The sequence below is a fragment of the Pleurodeles waltl genome, chromosome 11 (genome assembly GCF_031143425.1).
Source record: "Pleurodeles waltl isolate 20211129_DDA chromosome 11, aPleWal1.hap1.20221129, whole genome shotgun sequence".
NCBI lineage: Eukaryota > Metazoa > Chordata > Amphibia > Caudata > Salamandridae > Pleurodeles > Pleurodeles waltl.
Window position 1 is genome coordinate 947720982 of NC_090450.1, and position 19273 is coordinate 947740254.

General features: G+C 43.5%; 1 protein-coding gene across 1 annotated transcript in view; it reads right to left on the reverse strand.

Annotated features, from left to right (window-relative positions):
• GGT5 (gamma-glutamyltransferase 5) overlaps positions 1 to 19273 on the reverse strand; it is a 271294-nt gene that overhangs the window by 23500 nt on the left and 228521 nt on the right. The window contains exons 9-10 of the mRNA XM_069215133.1: positions 15009 to 15106; positions 8126 to 8238 (exon numbers count right to left, since the gene is read on the reverse strand). Coding sequence (XP_069071234.1) covers positions 8126 to 8238; positions 15009 to 15106 — 211 coding nt within the window. The remainder of the gene's footprint in view (positions 1 to 8125; positions 8239 to 15008; positions 15107 to 19273) is intronic.

Here is a 19273-nt window from a genome sequence, read left to right on the forward strand (position 1 = left end):
TGCGGACCGGCTCAGCCGTATGTTTGTTTTCACCCTCTAGTGTTTCAACACAAAATGTCACCATGTCAACTTCCTTTACACTGTTTGTCCACTATATTGAACTGTTCTACATCACTTGGCATCCCAAAATAACACCTGGGCAGATGTACTGTTCTAACTATTCGAATAATGCTCATGGTTGATGATAGTCACTGTGATGGAAGGCTAGTGTTAGGCTTGTCATCCTTGGTGCTGTCCCCACCTCAAACCTTTTTGCTTCTTCCCCTACTGTTCCCTGAAATTCATTATTGTTGGAACTAGGACTCTGTACACTTTACCATTGCCAACCAGTGCTAACATGCTTGTGCTCACTGCTTTAAAAGTGGTAACATTGGCTTGCACCCAATTGGCATATTTACATATATTAGTTTACTTGTAAGTCCCTAGTAAAGTGGTACTACATGTACCCAGGACCTGTAAATTAAATGCTACCAGTGAGCCTGCGGCACTCTTTGTGCCACCCACTAAAGTAACACCGTAAAACATTTTTCAGGCCTGCCACTGAAGCTTGTAGCACAATTTGAAACTGCCAATTCAACCTGGTAACAACTTTTTGCCAGGCCTAAACTTTCCCATTCTTTTTAATGCCCCGTTTTAAGTCACCCTTAAGGTAGACCCCAAACAGCCTTTAGGACAGGGTGCATTTTATGTTTTACATATCCTGGTAGTGAAAAACTCTTACATTATTTTTTCACTACGTAAGGCCTACCTCTCTCATAGGATAAAATTAGGCTACTATATTCTATTTAATGATTGGGAACAGGTAGAAATGTCATGCTTGGGCTCAAATGCATTGTAATTTTAAAGACTGAAAATGTCAAATTAGATTTTAAGTCACAATTCTGAAAATGCCACTTTTAAAAATTTGGCATTTTCTTGCCCAAACCACTTGGTGCTTGAGTCACAGGCACTGCTGTTAAGTTTTGTGTATTCCTCCCAGCCTGTGAGAAAACGGGCTCAAGTTAGGGCAGGATGGGCCATCCTGACAGGATGAGTGGGGGCAGACCTGTTCCCTGCCCCACTTACACTTCCTTAGGGGCTGCTTCAAGGACACACAAATAAACCTAATACTAGCATTTTGTCACCCTAGACTTCTTGGAGTCTCAGCAGGGGAATGAAATAACATTCAAGAACCAGATGGGGGAGTAGCTTAGACGGTCCCACTACTTCAAAGGCTAGTATCAGGTATAAATACTGGACCCTCAGAGCAACTTTTCAGTACACTCCTGGACCTGCAGAGGCCTCCAGAAGGACTGCATAGGACCTCAGAGGACTGCCCTGCTGCTTGAAGCCTGCCTCGTATCTCAGAGGACTGACCTGCTGCTTGACCCAGGGCTACCAGAGTGACTCCAAGGGCTAGTGGACTGGCCTCCTGTGTGAGGTACAGAGACATAGCAAGCTCCAGAGACCTTGAACACTACACCTGGCCTCTGCTGATGTGGGTCCTGACCCACCAAGTGGTGCCCCTACAGTCCTTGACCCTGGGAAGTAGTGGTGAAGGTGGTCTTCTTGATTAACCCTAAAAGTAGGAACTTAAAACATTTCTCACCAAAAAGTGGCCTGAGAACCAGCAGAAGACTGGGACCTACCTCCCACCCAAGGTGCATCACCGGTTGGCCTGACTCCATGGTATCTCCAGCTACGTTCTTCTCTGTAGGAGCAAATCCTGTTCATCGGGACCTACCAGTGTAGGTATCTAGTCTAGTGCAGCCCTTGTCGGCTACAGCCTAATGCTTCATCTCGCTGAGATTTTCAACTTCCAAAAAAGTGATAAAAGTCCAAAGGTAGAAATCTTCACCGGAACTCCATCCAGCACCTCCCTGATGACAATGCCTCCTCCTCGGATACTGCCGGCTGGCTTGTCCCATTGAACTTTACCTTCTCATGAACATTTGCTAAAAGATTCTTCTAAATCCAAAGGTATGGTAAGATGAGATCCAAATCCACCTTGTGTGTCTGATCCATGATCCATGGCAGTCAGCTTTAACTTTTGACTGCCTCAGCCTCGTGCGACCATATATCTCTATTAGCGCTTTGATCTTTTAGGCACTAGATTTCACTACAAATTCATAACTTTGGCTCAACTGATTGGATTTAATTTGTTTTGGTGTCATTTTATTTAATAAAATGTATATCAATTTTCTAAATTGGTTTGGGATTTTTCTCGTGTTGTGTTTCCACTTTCCTACTGTTCATGTGCTGCATACATACTTTGCCTCAAAGTTAAGCCTGACTGCTTTTGTGCCAACCTACCAGAGGGTTAAGCACAGATTAATTTAGTGACTTTTGTGGTTCACTCTGACAGGACAAGGACTGTGGTTGTTGTTGCTTGAGTAAGTTTTCCACCACCCCCATCTAATAACCAAATTTCTTGCAACTAGCATGAATGGGATGCACCTTCTCAAAATACCATCTAAAGATCTATCCTTCCTTGCTTGGACCTGTTTATGAGTGAGAAATATCTCCTGCTGCAGAATTCCTGTTCTGATGGCTCATCTCTTCATGAGCGCTCTACTTTAATTTGCCCAGGGCCTCTTACGTCTTCCCTCTCACTAACTAGTTTTGAGGGTCCTGAAATATTTGTAATCTTGAAGTGACTGGTAAGATTACACATGGGTCTAAGGAAGCCTTTAAACTCATCTGACAGCAGATTGAGCTACATTAACAGAGTTTTGAAACTGTCACCTATATTGGCTCTACATTCCTTTGTTTGTTAGAAGGATATGTAGTGCTTAGCTTCAGAGACGCTCAATGTGAGTACTGGAGAGTGCATACATTGTTTTTGCCCTGATGAACCGTAACAAAGACCACATTCGCAGTGAAACACGCCAACATCATCATAAAGTGGTAAAACATGTATATTTAATTTTATAATGGCAAGGTACACGGCTAATAAAATGTTCTGCGCATAAACAACATTTTCTCTAGTTTCAAACTTAGGGGTGTAGCCCTCTTAACACTGGCGTTGCTTGGTCAGTAAGATTGGGGGGGGGGGTGAGCTACAGATTCCCAAACAATCATGTTGGCACATAATGTTAAAACACATTATAAGACAAGTGGGCGCACAAGTGGGGCATCAGTGGCAGTGGAAAGGAAGAGGAAGGCAAATTACTAGAGACAATAAGTGGGAGAAAACACACTATCTTGTGAAATAACCAACAATTTTGAAGTCTCTCCAAGCAGAGACGGAGAGAGTGTGTGCATTTTTGTTTCTGAGTGTAATCTGACAGACACCTTACCATTCCCGACTGAAAGCAACTGTACCCAGCTATTTATCCCAAAATGCATTTATTAGGGGGGTGTAACACCCCAAACATCCCCCCTGGAGCTACGCCCCTGCCTCTTAGTTGCATCTCAGAAAGTGGAGGGACAGTGTACTGGTGTCTGAGCATGAGGTGGCGCACCACTGGTCCGCGATGAGGCAAGGAAGTAGGTTAGATGAGGTCCTTCACTTTACCAGCTTTCTCGGTGCCCCCTACATCAGTGATGAGACATTCGACAACTGCTCCTGACCTACCGTCCTCCCTCTAGTACTCTCAGGAGATGTTCCCATCTTATTAAGGAACGTTTCCCTTTGTGATTGCACCATATGTCTGTTGGAATACTCTACCTACTTTGATACTTTCTGGGTAATATCTGCCCTTATTAAATTAATCAAGAGGTCCTTTCTTTGAAAAATTAAACTGTTGAATTGGTTTTACAGTAGTCGGGGTCTTCATAGTTTATGAGTATGTTTATGTATAAATTAACAAATGTATTCAAATTTTTGTTTGTACGTAGGGTAGGTGAGGTTTGCGAAGTCGGGAACATTTGGGAAATGTTGCCTGAGTGTAGCGAAGTCCCCTGGACACGCCTAACTCCACCTAGGTAAAGTTAAAAACTTGCTAGCAGCGTCAGAGCACCAACTCCCTGTCTCAGTAAGTGGGACATCCTACACCAAGCAATGCGAAGGGACCCAGGAGAGGCAGCAACCTCTCCCTCAGGATTGAAGAGGTGTAGGGAGGGTCTGCAGTTGGGGGCCAGGAAAAGGGAATAGGGGTTTGCTTGCCCGTGAATGGCGCAGGTCAGCCGGCTTCACTGGGTGGCCCTTTGGTGCAGCAGAACTGGTTTCCGACCACTGTAAGGGACTCTGGAACTTCCCCTATTTTTTTTAACTTTAGAAGCTTTTCATTTCACAAAGTTCTCAAAGGTTTTATTTTTAAACAAAGCTTTGAGACAATAGTCTTTACAATTTTGCAACGCTTTCGGTATAATTACAAATATTATTGTTCCCTTTTTTAAGATATCTTTTTTCTCTCTGTAACATATGAGAAGTACAAGTTCAGCTATGTTTATTAATTCAGTTTTACACCATCTGATAATAGTACTTTGTGAGGTTTAAACAAGTCACATTCCTGTTAAAGTACTTCCGGAGCATGAAGCTATTAAAGGTTCACAGGCTGTAAATATCCTGTCATTTAGTGGTTGGGCTTACAGTACCATATTGTTTACTCGAAAAAGTTGAAAATGGTGGGAGCCCATAGGCACTGCCGCAATGACTCACACCTCAGAAACCATCTTCAGAGAGCACCCTTTTTCAGCGAACCATTTGTGGGAACATATGAGTGGTAAATTATGCATCGCTCTGGGTTTAAAGTTCAGGTGCTGGCCATACAGTGTCTTAAACCTGTGAAAGGCAACCATGCTGTCCATCCAAAGTTAGGCCCAGGAGTGTGCTGTGTTTGTTGCCCATAATTATTAAAGAAAGACAGCATTCAGCAAGGAGAGCAAAAAAAAGTTGGCCAGTGAAGATACATTGCAGGTCCTCTTCTGACATTTTCACTCATAATCTAGAATATGGGCACTCGCAAACGTATTTCGAGGGACCACTAAATTTGGTCTATGGTGTGTCAGAGGGCCACACTGATGGCAGCAGAGTGGCGATCTGGCTGGGGGTTGATTGTATGGGAAGGGAAGATGTACATCTAGTGGCTAAATTGCACAATGTGAAACCATAAAACCCGGGCTCAATCCTGGCTTCCCCACTTGACCCAACTGTGTGATTCTAAGCAATTGCTTCATTTCACGCTCCCTTCTTTTGCTTCAATATCATATATAGGAAGACCTCCAAATACATACCTTCATGAAACCTTCTTCTGTATTTGATTTAATAAACTATAGTGCTGATCATGTATAATAGCAACCCAGGCCACCCAAAGGGTGCACAGAACAAGTGACTTACCTCTCAAGTCACTATTGGCATTCTTTTCAGGCTGCAGAGAAGCGTGAATGTTTCTAAATACATGTTTGAAAATGTCCCTTTTTATACAATACTTCTCAATGCAAACCACTGATATAATCTGCTGTATTAAAGTGAAATGGTTCTACGTTTTGAATGAGACATTATTATATTTTTTAAAGTTTGCTGCAAGGGAGGTGTAGTAATAGTTTGCAAGTGGATAGCACACTAGATAACACGTCTTTAAAAGGAAAGCCCAGAACTGGAATCCCTCACTTTGTGTTTTTTTTGCAGTTGATGCCTTAAGTGCGATGGGTGTGCCCAGACATGGCTTCTGTGCCCACTATGCATTGGACTCAAGCTACCTCCTAATGATGTGCTTGTTGTCCTTCCTGGAGGGGCCTCACCTGGCAGATCAGGACAGACTATTCCCATGATGAGCAGCGTCAGTACTGATTTGCAAAAGGGGGGCATGGTGGATGAAAAACGATGGCCTGGAATGCAGCCCCGAGCGATCACCAGTGGCTGAGATTGATTTAAGCATTCCATCTATAATGTTGCTGTTGCTGCAGCTGACACTATAAGTGTGACGGGTATGCCCGGGCATGGATCCCGTGTTCGCTGGGCAGCAGGACTCAAACTAAGGCCCTGACGTATACTTTTTTTGCACCGCATTACTGTCATTTTGTGATGCAAAAGCATCGCAAACTTACAAAAATACAATTGTATTTTGTAATTTTGCGCCACTTTTGCGTCAATAAATGATGGTCATGCGGTGCAAAAAAAGTATAAATCAGGACCTAAATGTTACTGGCGAGCCCCAGAGTGGAACCCATCTAGGGTTGCATGTGGTCCCTCCTGGAGGTGGCATCCCCTGCCAGTTCAGGACACTGTTCCCACGAGGAGCAGGGTCGGGATTGATTTGAAATAGGTGGGACTTTGTCTAGAGCGGCATGGTGGGTGAAAAACAATGGATTGAAATGCAGCCCCCGTGCTATCGCCAGTGGCTGAGGATATTTGCAGCATTCTATCCATCACTTTGTTTTTGGGGCCACTGGTACGAGGCATTAAGGCTGCTGCTTTCAAGGTGATTTACTAAAAACACCACTGAGAATTGCTGACAGTATCTCTGCCCAGTTCAGAAATACTGGACAATGACCAGCTGTGCATATTACAGAGCACGAATGATGAAATGCTATTGATTGGTCTATGTGTAAATGGGAACTGATGTAAAATCACCACTGAAGTAAAGGCAAGTGGTGTCCAGCTTTGGTCCATGAAGACCAAAGCCTTGTCATTTTTTTAGAAACGTGCATGCCACGAACCGGAATAGGTCTTGTTACATAATGAGTCACAATCCCAGAAATCTGGCAGACCCCAGTTATTGTGGATGCTGGTTTTCACTTATGCAAACTCTGACAACCCGCATCCCGAGGCCTCCCTACATCCTCTGCATGGTGCTGGTTACTGTCTGGATGTGGCAAACCAGCTACAACATTGGAAGCAGACCCCAGTGAACCTGGTCCCACTCTGCACAGTTCTGAAAATATATTTTATTAAGTATTTCATGACACATTCCTCCTGCGTCTAAGTGCTGCAATAACACATGATACTCTGCATGCTTCATGTATGTCTGCCACTGGCAGGGTCCCCTGGAAGCATCAAACCAATCAACACCCGTTCCTTTGTCTCTTGAAAATGTGTTTGGCTTTGCCAATGTGTATATATATATATATAGTTTAGTGGACAGTTAGAGTCAGATGAAGGCTGGTGGTAAGAACCTGTGACCATCAGCACAAAAATGGGTGCAGAAACCATTGCCTCCCACTTCTGTCCTAGCACTTGGGTCTAATATGACCCTGCAAGAGTCTGGTATTGTATGTGTGATGGGTAGTGGGGGTTCAGTATGTGCATGTGTGACTGTATAAGCATGTGTGTGTGCGTTAGGGGATGCCTATGCATGTCTGTGTGTGTGTGAAGCTGCGGGGGCGTGATGAGGTAAGAGGTAGGCCCCATAGCTGCACATAAACACCATCCTTGTATCCATCAGGACCACCATAACCCTGCTTAGTTTAGGAAAAAGCTGAGGAGTCACATGTTTAAGAAGCATTATGTGAGAATGCAGTAGCAGTCCTCTTCTGATCCCAGAACAGAGCTACGTCTTCTATCCTACAGAGCAAGCGTCTCCAATGAGTAACTCATAAGCTACTGGTAGCTCACCAGGTACCTGTAAGTAGCTCTCCTGTCTGCAGCCCACTAAAATTGAAGCTTTTGCTTAGTTGAAATACTTTATGTATAACATGACAGAAAAATATGTATTTGAGATAGATATGCATGTACTTTCTGAACTCGCAAGATGACATTTGGAGAATAATGGTGGAATTTCAAAAATAAGCTTAATTCTGACATTTGATTGATGAATCATGCGACCCTTGGGAGGCTTACACTAACTGTATTACCTTGATGGTAGGGGCATTCCGAAAAACATTTTTGCCTTACTGCTGGCAAACTTGCTTGATGCTCTGATTAAATCACTACTAACAGTCTTGCAGGGGGTGGCCACTAATGCAATCTGGTCTGATGTGGTCACAGTTACAACAACAATAATACCAGTAGCTCGGGATGACGTTTGTTCAACATAAGTAGCTCTTATTACAGAAAAGGTTGCAGACCCCTATTTATAGACTGGATCTTTGCCTTTGACCCTGTACATTGCTCCACTACCTTTCGGCTATCCTTGCACCATATAAATAATGCATGTACACATACTGAGCACCAGAGGGCACTGTTTCACACCCCAGTGCATTGTGGGACTGGAGTGACTGAACAGAGTCCATCAAACAACAGCATCTAAACCACTATACTCACCAGGGCTGTAGCACTGGTTATCATGTCTCCTCCAGCGCCACCAATGGAAATCACAGATTTCTTGTCGTTGGAGATGAGAATTGAAGGCGTCATGGCAGACGTGGGCCTCTCTCCTGGTAGGAAAAGACAGGATACATTCATATTAGGCAGAACCTTTCAAATGAAACATGTGCAAATACACCTGTCCTCGTGGTAACCAGGCTTGCAGGTTAATCGCATGGGGTCCCATAGCAAACATCTCAGTATCCTTGACTTTATAAAGGAGCTCAGCTGTTGTCCTTGTTCCTCAATATGGTCATGAACTTCTCAGAGACTACAATATCCTTGCAATGTACAGACAGGTGTACTCCATATCAAATATGATGTCTGTGTATTAAATGCCTGTGTATGATGTGTATCTAAACATTGTGGATTTATGCAGTTTCTTACAATATCACACACATACGTGCAATGCTTTTTTCAGTGCACGCACAGTACAGCTCATGCATATTGCAATGTGTGTAGTATAATGAATACACAACAAAAAGTGTGCATAGTGCAAAATGTGCTCAGTATGGTGTCAGTCAAGTGCAATGTGCATTTGTATGAGATGTGCACAAGTAAGTGTAGTTGAATGTACTTTTTGTACATTTACAGTGAAATACCTATGATGAGCACAGAGCACGACTGAGTATAGTATAATTGTAATAGTATTTATATAGCGCTTACTACCCCTGACGAGGCGTTGAAGCGCTTTTCGGCGAGTAGCATGCTATTCTGGAACCCAAGAGGAATTAGTGGTGGATTAGTATAGTGAAATATGAGTACGGTTATGTAGTATTATGAGTTAATTTTAGCAGAGGATATGCGAGTTTGTTAGTTGGATTGACTAGAGTAATGGAGGGATAGAGGAGGGAAGAATCCAGAAGTGTTAATTGGGAGTTTATAGTAATAGGGTGAGACTTGGAATGAGTAAACGAGAGATGGAGGAGGGAAGAGTCTGTGGAAAGGGTTAGGGAGCTCATAGTAGCGGGAGGGGTTTTGGATGAGTCAAAGTTCAGATAAATGAGGGAAAAATTTAGTAGGGATGTTTGGGAGATCATGGTAGTAAACTGAGGTAGATGTGGAAGAGGAAGGAAGAGCTTAGGCAGGGTTATTTTGGAGATGAAAGAAGTAGAATGGGTTTGGGATGAGTCAGAGTGGGGATGGAGGATACATTGACAGAGACATGATATGGGGTGATGGGTAGACAAAGTAAAGCTTACAGGATAGTACATTTATATTATTTTTATTTATTTGTAATGTTATATATATTTTTTTTTTTTATCATTATTTTTATTTAATTTATTTTTTCATCATCATTATTGTTTACTTTAATAACTTATTCATAATGAAAATTTTATTTATAGATGTTATTTATTTGTATTTAATTTTTCTCTAGTACAGTAGGACTAGAGTAATAAATAAATAGATATGTAAATACATAATAAAGGAATATATGTTCAAGAAATATAATAATGGGTATAATAATATGAGAAGAGAAGTAGTATTATATAAACACAGACTTTCAAGATTTGTAATATTTGAAGTTTATTAATAAGTTTACTTTTCTAATATCTATTTATTTTTCCTCAATTTTTGAATAGCAAAATGCTTATGATAATAAAACATTTGATCAGTGTGATATAAAAACGAGAGTAGGGATTCATAAGTATGTAATAGAACAACTTATCTAGGAGCTATGCAATGACCTATGAACATGTTAAGCATAGAATAACATACACATATGTATGTATACACAAACATATATATACAATCACAGATGCATACACATACACACACACACACATATATATATATTTAATTGTGAGAAATATATTTGTTAAACAGGTTTAAAGACTATGGGAGTCATTACGACCCCGGCGGTCGGCGGTAACATGGCGGTAAGTACTGCCAACAGGCTGGCGGTACTTACCGCCATATTATGACATATACCACTTCGACCGCCACAGCGGTAACAGCCGCCGGGATGGAGATATCCATCTCCAGCCTGGCAGCCATCACTGTTCCACCTGAGGGATTATGAACCTACCTACCGCCATGGTTTTTGTGGCTTCCTTACCGCCACGAAAACCATGACGGTAGGCACTATCAGTGACAAGGAATCCCTTCCCTGTCACTGATAGGGGTCTCCCCCCAACCTCTCCAGTCAACCCACACCCCCTGCCTCTCCGAAGCACTCCCCACCCCCCCTGCATTCACGCCCCCCCTTGACACACACACATACACACCCTTTTCCCAAACATCCACGCATGCATACATTCACTCACACACACCCGCACACACTTTCAAACATATACGCACACAGTCACAAAACACAATATACACGCACTCACACCTCCATACATGCACACTCTTATCCAACACGCAACACACACCCGCATCCACGCACATACAAACATACACCCCCTCCCCTGTGGGAGACCCGATTTACCTGTGTTCAGGGGGTCCTCCGGCAGGAGACAGGAGGGGCGCTGCTGCCACCTGCAGTGTCCGCCAGCAGAATACCGCCAGGCCGTACCATGGGTCATAATACGGCTGGCGGCGGTCTACCGGCGTGGCCCTACTGCTGACAGCAGCGTCACCTTACCGCCATCCGCCAGCGTGGCCACAGCCAGATTTCCGCCATCCTTCTGGCGGGAATCCAGCTGTGGTCATAATACAGCGGACGGCTGGTAGCCGCAGCAACGGTCTTTTGACGGCCTTCACCGCGGCGGTAGGCGGTTTTTACCGCCATGCTCAAAATGAGGGCCTATGTGTATAATTTGTTATGACATAGTAGCAATACATATTTCCTAAAGAACTAAACATATCTAGAATATACACATAATCAGATTAAAAATATTGATCACCACAGGCATATGCGGTCCATTGCTGTTTGAATAAGGTGGTTATGAGCGAAAGAGCCAATTCTTGAGTAGTTTTCTGAAGACAAGATAGTTATCATGGATCTTATATATGGGGATATGAATTCCATAGTTTGGCTGCTTGAACAAAGTAAGAATGAAGTAAGACTGTCACAAAAATTTGCAATGTCAGGCATTTAATGTCCCTTTTTTCTACCTAATTTAGTCAAACACGCTGCGTAATTCAGTGGGACTGGATATGTGTCTGGCCTAATACTTAACAGGCCGCTCCCTGTCCCAGTGCTGTACTGCCTACTACTGAAGTCGCCCGGATGCCTGCCTGCCTCACGAACGATGTAACTAGCCGCTTGCGAGATTCTTGCACTCAGACTGAACTGCAGTGCTTCATTTGTAAATTAAAATGTGCCGGTGCTCTAAACCCTCCTCTTAAACACGCGACTACTGCAATTAAATGTGGGAACACGGAATACTGAGGCAGCGTAATCCTGAAGCCATCTCTGGCCTCTTCAATCCATTTAAAGCCACCCCTTGTCTCTTCAGCTCACTCTTGCAACAAGCACAAATTAAGCACTGCTGAACTGCCTCATGTCCCTTAAAGCCGTTTTCTGAGGTCCTTAGCTTCAAATGACTGCTTCCGGTTTCTAGTTCCTCCTGGTCGCCTAGGGACAGAACTGACTCTACTCATAGGCGCTATCCTGGGTTCTGCCGCCTGCAAGTTCCTGGGTTTTTCACTTCTACTTGCTGTTCCGGGGACCACAACTGCTCTCAGGGGCGCTCTGCCTGGTAGTTGGTCACCTGTTGTCTCAGCGTGGAGCTTCCTGCTCCGTTATTACATTGTATAAACATACATGTGCATCAAACATGTAAATGCGTCTGGCATGTGAGCGTAAGTACGAAGATAATATTTCGTTGTGTACTGATTTGATATTGGCCACTTTTGAGCCACTGACACTTCAGAGCACTTTTTTAACAAGTACAAATACTGCCTTGGGAAAGTCTTCGATGAGTTGTACAGTGCTTTGGGGCAGGACATCTACTGTGCGCAGAAGGGCATCGACCTTTGTGAGTCCGAGTCTAGGTAGGAGCTTGGGATTGGCACCTGACTAGGGTGTACATATGTACATTTCTATAGGCTGTCGGAGTCTCGCCCCAGCAAACGAACCCCTGAGTGGCTCTTGTGGAGGAGATAGGTTGCGACCTCAGAGTGGAATCAGTGACCTTGTTTACTAAAGTTTTCCGCTCAGGTGCTTGTGCAATGTGTACACAGGATGAAAGTATTAACCATTTTAAAGGCCTATGGGCTTAGCGCTCAATTGTGCTGTGTCGCACACGTGCTCCCTTGGACTTTAGCAAAGGAGGGCCCTAATGTTTTCTTTAGCAGGTTCTTATACCCCGAGGGCCTCTGCGTGAAGTCTTTGAATGATGGGCATGACCTCTGTGTGACGCAGAAGCCTTTGTGTAATGCGTGCGGCCTACGTGCGAAGACCATACCCATTGTGTAACACAGGAGCCTTTGTGTGATGCGTGCGGCCTCTCTATCATGCTCACGGCCTTTGTGTGATGCGGAAGCCTTTCTGTGATGAGTACACCCTCTGAGTGGAGAACATGGTTATTGTGGGACGCAGGAGCCTTTGTGCGACTCGTAGGGCCTCTGTGCGAAGGCCATTGTGTGACACAGGCGCTTTTGTGTGATGCGACCCAGTGCTTAATTTGAGCCGGTGATTTCCGGTGCAGGGGCACCGGCACTTATTTTTGAGGGCGGGCTCTAGGAAAGGACACGTGGGAAAGACGGAGGAAGAGAAAAACAAAAGAGTGTCACTAACGGAGAAAACAGAAAGCTACAGAGTGAGCTGGAGGGGCAGGGAGTGTCTGTAAATGGATGAAATAGGCCCGAGACGGCTTTAGGATTACACTACCTCAGTATTTCGTGCTCGCACATTTAATTGCAGCAGCCGCGAGTTTCAGAGGATGTCTTTGGGCACCGGCACGTTTTTATTCACAAATGAAGCACTGTGAAGACCATGTCCATTGTATGACACAGGAACCATTGTGTGATGCGTGCAGCCTCTCTGTGATGCTCACCGCCTTTGTGTGATGCGGGGGCCTTTGTGTGATGCGTGAGTGAAGATTATGGTTATTGTGTGACGCAGGAGCCTTTGTGTGACCGCCTGTGTGTGATGCGTGCGGCCCATGTATGATGCTCACGGCCTTTGTATGATGCGTACGCCCTCTGAGTGAAGAGCATGGTTATTGTGTGACGCAGGAGCCTTTGTGTGACGCGTACGGCCTCAGTGTGATGAGTATGGCAGGTTAATCGCATGGCCATTGTGACGAGGAGCCTTTGTGTGATGCGTACAGCCTCTATGTGACACGTATGGGCTTTGTGTGACGCTGGAGAATTTGATTGGCAGATGGGCATGCAAACATGGGCCTCCTGTTTCTGAAGAGAGCTCATGTGGCCTAGGTGCGCGTCACGTTTACTCCCAGCCATTCCACTTGGAGCCAGTGAGGCGACTGTTCTTCAAGTTAATATATGGTCTATTTATGTGAGATGTTTGTGGTTTCCTGGGTAAATCGTGCTACAGTAATTCTGGGGTGCCTCTGCTATGAATTGGTGGTTTTGTGGAGGGGTAATAAACGCTTGGAGCATGAAAATGTAGACTATGGGCTTCATTTACGAGGCTTTGGTGCGGGGCAGTGCTCCAAAAATGGGCAGGAATGTGCCACATCTCTGAGATATGGCGCGCTCCTGTCCTTTTCCCTTGCACTGATGCACAATGGGCAGCCATATACCAACACCAATGTGCAAGGGTGTCTGCGTTGCAGGGATGATTGTTTTTGTGTAGGAAGAGACACCCTCCTGCACAAAAACAATCAAGAGAGGCGTTTTCATCTTTCTATGTGTGCTGCGTTCTGAAGAACACACAGAAAAAGTAAAAATGAGGAGAAATACAGGTATTTTTCCTTGCTGCCTGTCTCTTACGCCTCCTTTGGGAGGAGTAGATTTTTGACGCATTCCCAGGTTTACGAAATCTCGTAAATCTAGGAATGGGTCAAATGCCCGAGCATTGGAGTACCCACCGTAACACCAATGGCACCCCTCCCTATCACAGGGTGAGGCAACCAGCGACTTGCGCTGCGTTGCCTCAGTCCATAGCTACAAGGACATGAAAAGCCACACAGGGTGGCTTTATGTGGCCTTGTAGATATGGCCCTGCAGTGTGCGCTGCCAGACCATCACTAAAAATGACATTCCAGCGGCTTGTAAATAAGCCCAGAGTTCTTTGACCAGTACATTAATATGAGGCGAGAATGAGGGGGTTCAATTAAATATTGCACCCATCTTCTTAATTTTGTAGCCAGGAATTTGCCGTCCCTCGGGAATTTTATATAGAGGGCTCAAAAAGTAAAATACCTTTTTCAGCATATGTGAATGCACAGAAAGTGTGAGTTTTTTTCTGTATATGTGTATTCATAGAAAGTGTGAGTTTTTTTCTGCCTATGTGTATTTACAGAAAGTGTGCTTTTTTCTGGATGTGTGTATGCACAGAAAGTGAGTTTTTTCTGCATTTGTGTATGCACAGAGTGTGAGTTTTTTCTTCATATGTGTATGCACAGAACATGTTAGTGTTTTTCTGCATATGAGTATGCACAGAAAATGTGTTTTTTTCTGCATGTGTGTATGCACAGAAAGTGATTTTTTTCTGCATTTGTGTATGCACAGAGTGTGAGTTTTTTTCTGCATATATGTATGCACAGAACGTTTGTGTTTGTGAGTGTGAATGGTGTTAGAGTGGCATGTGTGAATGCACGTGTCATGTATATACAGTTTTCCTTCTGTGTGCATACAATAGTCAGTGTGAACCTCAGTTTTGAGTTCTGTGCATAGAATGGACCTGGGGCATCATGTCGATGCATTCTGTGTGTATAATAGTGTTTGGCAGCAGCGCGCATGTCACTGACGCGCCAGGCAGTACCTTCACTTATGCGCCTTCTCGGGAATAGGTTGCAGAAATCGGCAAGTTCATTATTAAAAATGATTCCAGTTTGGGGCGAATAAACCGTTGAGCCAAACCTAAGAAGAAAGAAAGAAACAGGTAAAAGGTTATTAGTGCAGCTAATTAAAAGCCCAACACATAACAAGGGGCACACGATTGCAGAAACTGGGGGCCTGATTCACAAAGGTAAACACGATTTTGTGTAAGTATACAATTCTTTGCAACTCACAAAGGAATTTTGCAAGTAGTTCTTTACGACTGCGAAGTCTCCACATTTGTGATGGAGACTCCGCACATGAAAACATAGGTAGTCGTGAAGACACTACTCGTAAAATAGATTTCAGAATTTCAAAAAAAGTTTAAACTTACATAAAAGTGTAACTTTACCTTTGTGAATTAGACTCAATGCTTGTCGAACATCCATCTATCAGGGCGGTCTTTCATAGGTCTAGGACAGGGTGATCTTTGCCATCTTTTCAAGACATCCATGTAAGATACATTTGCATATATTGACTGCAAATGGATCTATGTATAAAGTAGATAATCTGGAATGGATGCAGCCCTCATGGACCATTGCTAAACACTGAGATCTTTACTGAAAATACTGCACAGAGCACGATATTGCAATGGGTGCAACATTCAGTACCATAAATATAAAACGTCGCCTGTCACCAATTAATAATGTGATTCTTTAACACTGATAAGTTAATCTTTTAACATACACCTCTACTTACTGCTCTTGCATCTATTTTTTTTGTTTTATTCCCACAGTGCGGAAGATTGGGTATTGTACGGTTACCTTTTCTGCTGCTCATAATGCACGATTGTAGCTCACACACTCTGCTTTTAAATCAGGCTTTGTATAAAGTATGTTTTGATGTTTTATAGCATCAATATTTTACATCTGTTTTTAGCGTGCTTACTAGTAGACAGTAACTCTGGATATTGCTCATTTTCACATTGTGTAGTTTGACAAAGGATTAATCCCTCCCTGCAGGGTGGTCCGTGTACAGTGGCCTGCTGGGGGAGTGAAGGGAACTTTGTTTATAGCCACCATTTTTTCCCTGAAACTTTCGCACTTTATCGACCGCCATTTTTGCTGGTCGGTGGTACAGTCTTTGTTGCTTCTGAGCTATTTTTATACCCAGATGCACGCAACGCACAGCGGGCAAGCCTGTCTGCGCCCATCTGTGCCAGCACGAGCCCAGAGCCCAGGACCCCTGTCTCTAGCACCACGGATAAGGTGAAAAATAGATATGAGAGGGAAGCTTTGTATGCTTTAAATACCTTTACTCAGAGTGCGTGCACCAACACCATAGACCTGAGAAATAAGGAGCATGGATGCCCTCTATGTCATTGGGCTCCCCTACAACAGGTGGATAAGCCGAGAACTCAGGAAACTAATAAATATTCAATCCTGTTAGTCAATTGCCGCTCTTTGAGGGCCCATAAACATGCCATTTATTTACTCCTTGAGCAAATCAAACCAAAGATTATTTTTTTGACTGAAATGTGGCTTAACGAAAGTTCAGCACCTGATATCGTTATGGCATTACCCACGGGTTACAAAATCAGTAGGTGTGACAGATCCAAATGGGGGATCGGGAAATGCAATTATCTATAGTTATACTTGCTCTATAACTATGGATCCCCTACAGATTATAGGATGTGAAAGTTCGCTCTTTTTTATCAGCCTGAGCCCCCATTATTCTTTGTCAGGTGTCCTCGTATACCGCCCTCCGGGACCCACTGGAAAATTTCTGCCTTCTTTGGCAGAGAATATTTCGGAATTTGCTTGTGCTAAACCCAATTTTACATTATTAGGAGATTTTAATATACATGCAGAAGAGGTAGACAATGTATCAACCAAGTCGCTGATTATAGATATGAAGGCCTGTGACCTAGTACAGCTAGTTAAAGATCCAACACATAACAAAGGGCACACAATTGATCTTGTCTTCTCAAAGCCCCAGGATTAATTCCTTTGACATCTCACCCTTTGACATGGTCAGACAATTTTTTGATAGAAATGGAACTGACTATTCCAAAACATAGGACCATGATTGCTAATACTCCTGCCCTGACGAGACGTTGGCAGAAACTCAAGGCTACTGACTGGATCAATACACTCAAAAAAAATAAACCAAAGAATCAAACCGATGTAATTGACCAGGCAAATTCATTCAATAAGTGTATCACGGATATCCTAGATGAACTCCTACCTCTCTCTGCCTCGGCTGAAAGATGTCTGAAGCGGAACTCTCCTTAGTTTACTCCAGAACTACTTGAACTTAAAAGAGAGTGTCAAAAGTGGGAAAGGAAATGGAGAACATTTCCAAATGAAGCTCTAAAGGATGAATATAGGAAATTGATTCGGTCTTATCATTCTGAAATAAAAATTTCACAGACTAGATACTACACTTGAAAAATAGAGTTAGCTGCCAACTTGCCAAAAGAGATTTTTTATGTTCATAAAGAAATTATACATCCACCAGATGATTTGGGACCTTTGGGTGCACCTCAGGAGCATGTTGACAACCTTGCAGTTTATTTCCAACAAAAAGTGTTGGACATCTATGCATCCTTTCCCAACATCTTGAATGCAGAACATAAAGCCACTAAGCAAGAACCAAGGAAACTGGTGGCCATATCTGAGTTTTCCCTAATACAAAATGAAGCAGTATTGCGACATCTGGGAACCATTAAATCAGGTTCCCCTCTTGATTCAGCAACACCTCATATACTATTGATGGGAGGGCCGGTGATGGGCCCGGTAAGTGCGAATCTCATTAATGCCTCACTTACTTCTGGAGTAGTTCCAGATATATGGAAACAGACTATTATTAAACCTCTTTTAAAGAAACCTAATCTAGATCCGGAATTGATGAAGAACTACAGACCTATTTCATTGTTAGCTATTGTGGCTAAAATAGCTGAAAAACACGTACATGCCCAGCTCTCTCTCTTCTTAGAGAAGAATAAGATTTTGCATCACACGCAGATGGGTTTCAGCCCATTACATGCAACTGAGTCTGCACTAATTGCCGTCACAGAAGAGGTTAAAAAGCAGCTAGATAATGGGAGCGAAACAGCAGTTATCCTCTTGGCCTTAGTGCGGCGTTTGATACCGTAGACCTGGATATCCTAATAATTAGGGTAGAAGAAATTGGAATCTCTGGGACTGCACTAGAGTGGATCACCTCATTTATCAAGGGCAACTCCTTTCAGGTTTTAGATAGATCACACATGTCAAAACAAATTATGGGCTGTTGTGGAGTCCCGCTGGGGTCCTCCCTTAGCCCTTTGTTATCTAATATCTACATGCTTCCTTTGGGGAAGATTGTTCAATCCTTTGGTTTAAAGATAGTATCTTATGCAGACGATACACAGCTAATCGTCACATTTACAAAAGACCCGCTGGGTCTGGGGACAGCATTTGGACCCTGCCTCCAAGCAGTTGCTGCCTGGATGACAGAAAGCAAACTAAAGCTTAACGATGACAAAACGGAGGTGATGTTCTTTGGACATCCCAAAAAGCCCTTGGCAATCCCAGTAACAATAGATGGGATGGGCACTTTCCCACCTCCCAAAGATCTTATTTAAAGTCTGGGGATCTGTTTAGATCCTCAACTCTCAATGTCCCAACACGCGAATAGGATAGCAGGAGCCTCCTTTGCTCTTCTCAGGATGCTGAAGAAGGTCTTTACTATTTTGCCTTTTGCTGCTAAAAGATTAATCATTCAGGCACTGATCGATCACGTATTGACTATGGTAATGCTTTGTTTATTGGGGCACCAAGCTATGTCATTGAAAGATTGCAGAGAGTTCAAAATGCCTCGGCTCGATTGTTATTGAACATCCCTCAAAAATAATCCGTGCAAGAGGGTATCTCATCTCTGCACCGGCTTCCGGTGGCTAAGAGGATTCAGTTTAAGGCATTATGCCATATATATAGAGCACTGCATAACCAAGGTCCTGAGATGCTCAGATCCCTAGCCTCTTTTCACTTACCTACTAGATTACTTAGGTCTTCCTCAGCTCTGCTAGCAACGATCCCGAAAGTAAGGAAAGCAAGATGGGGTGGAAGGTCGCTGACATATCAGGGAGCAAAACTATGGAACTGTCTCCCTTTTAATATTAGATCAATGACACAAGAACTCCCTTTCAGGAAGGCCCTAAAAACATGGCTTTTCAGAGCCTGAGCCTGGGTACCGTTGTGTGATGTTACGGTTTTTGCGGTTTTT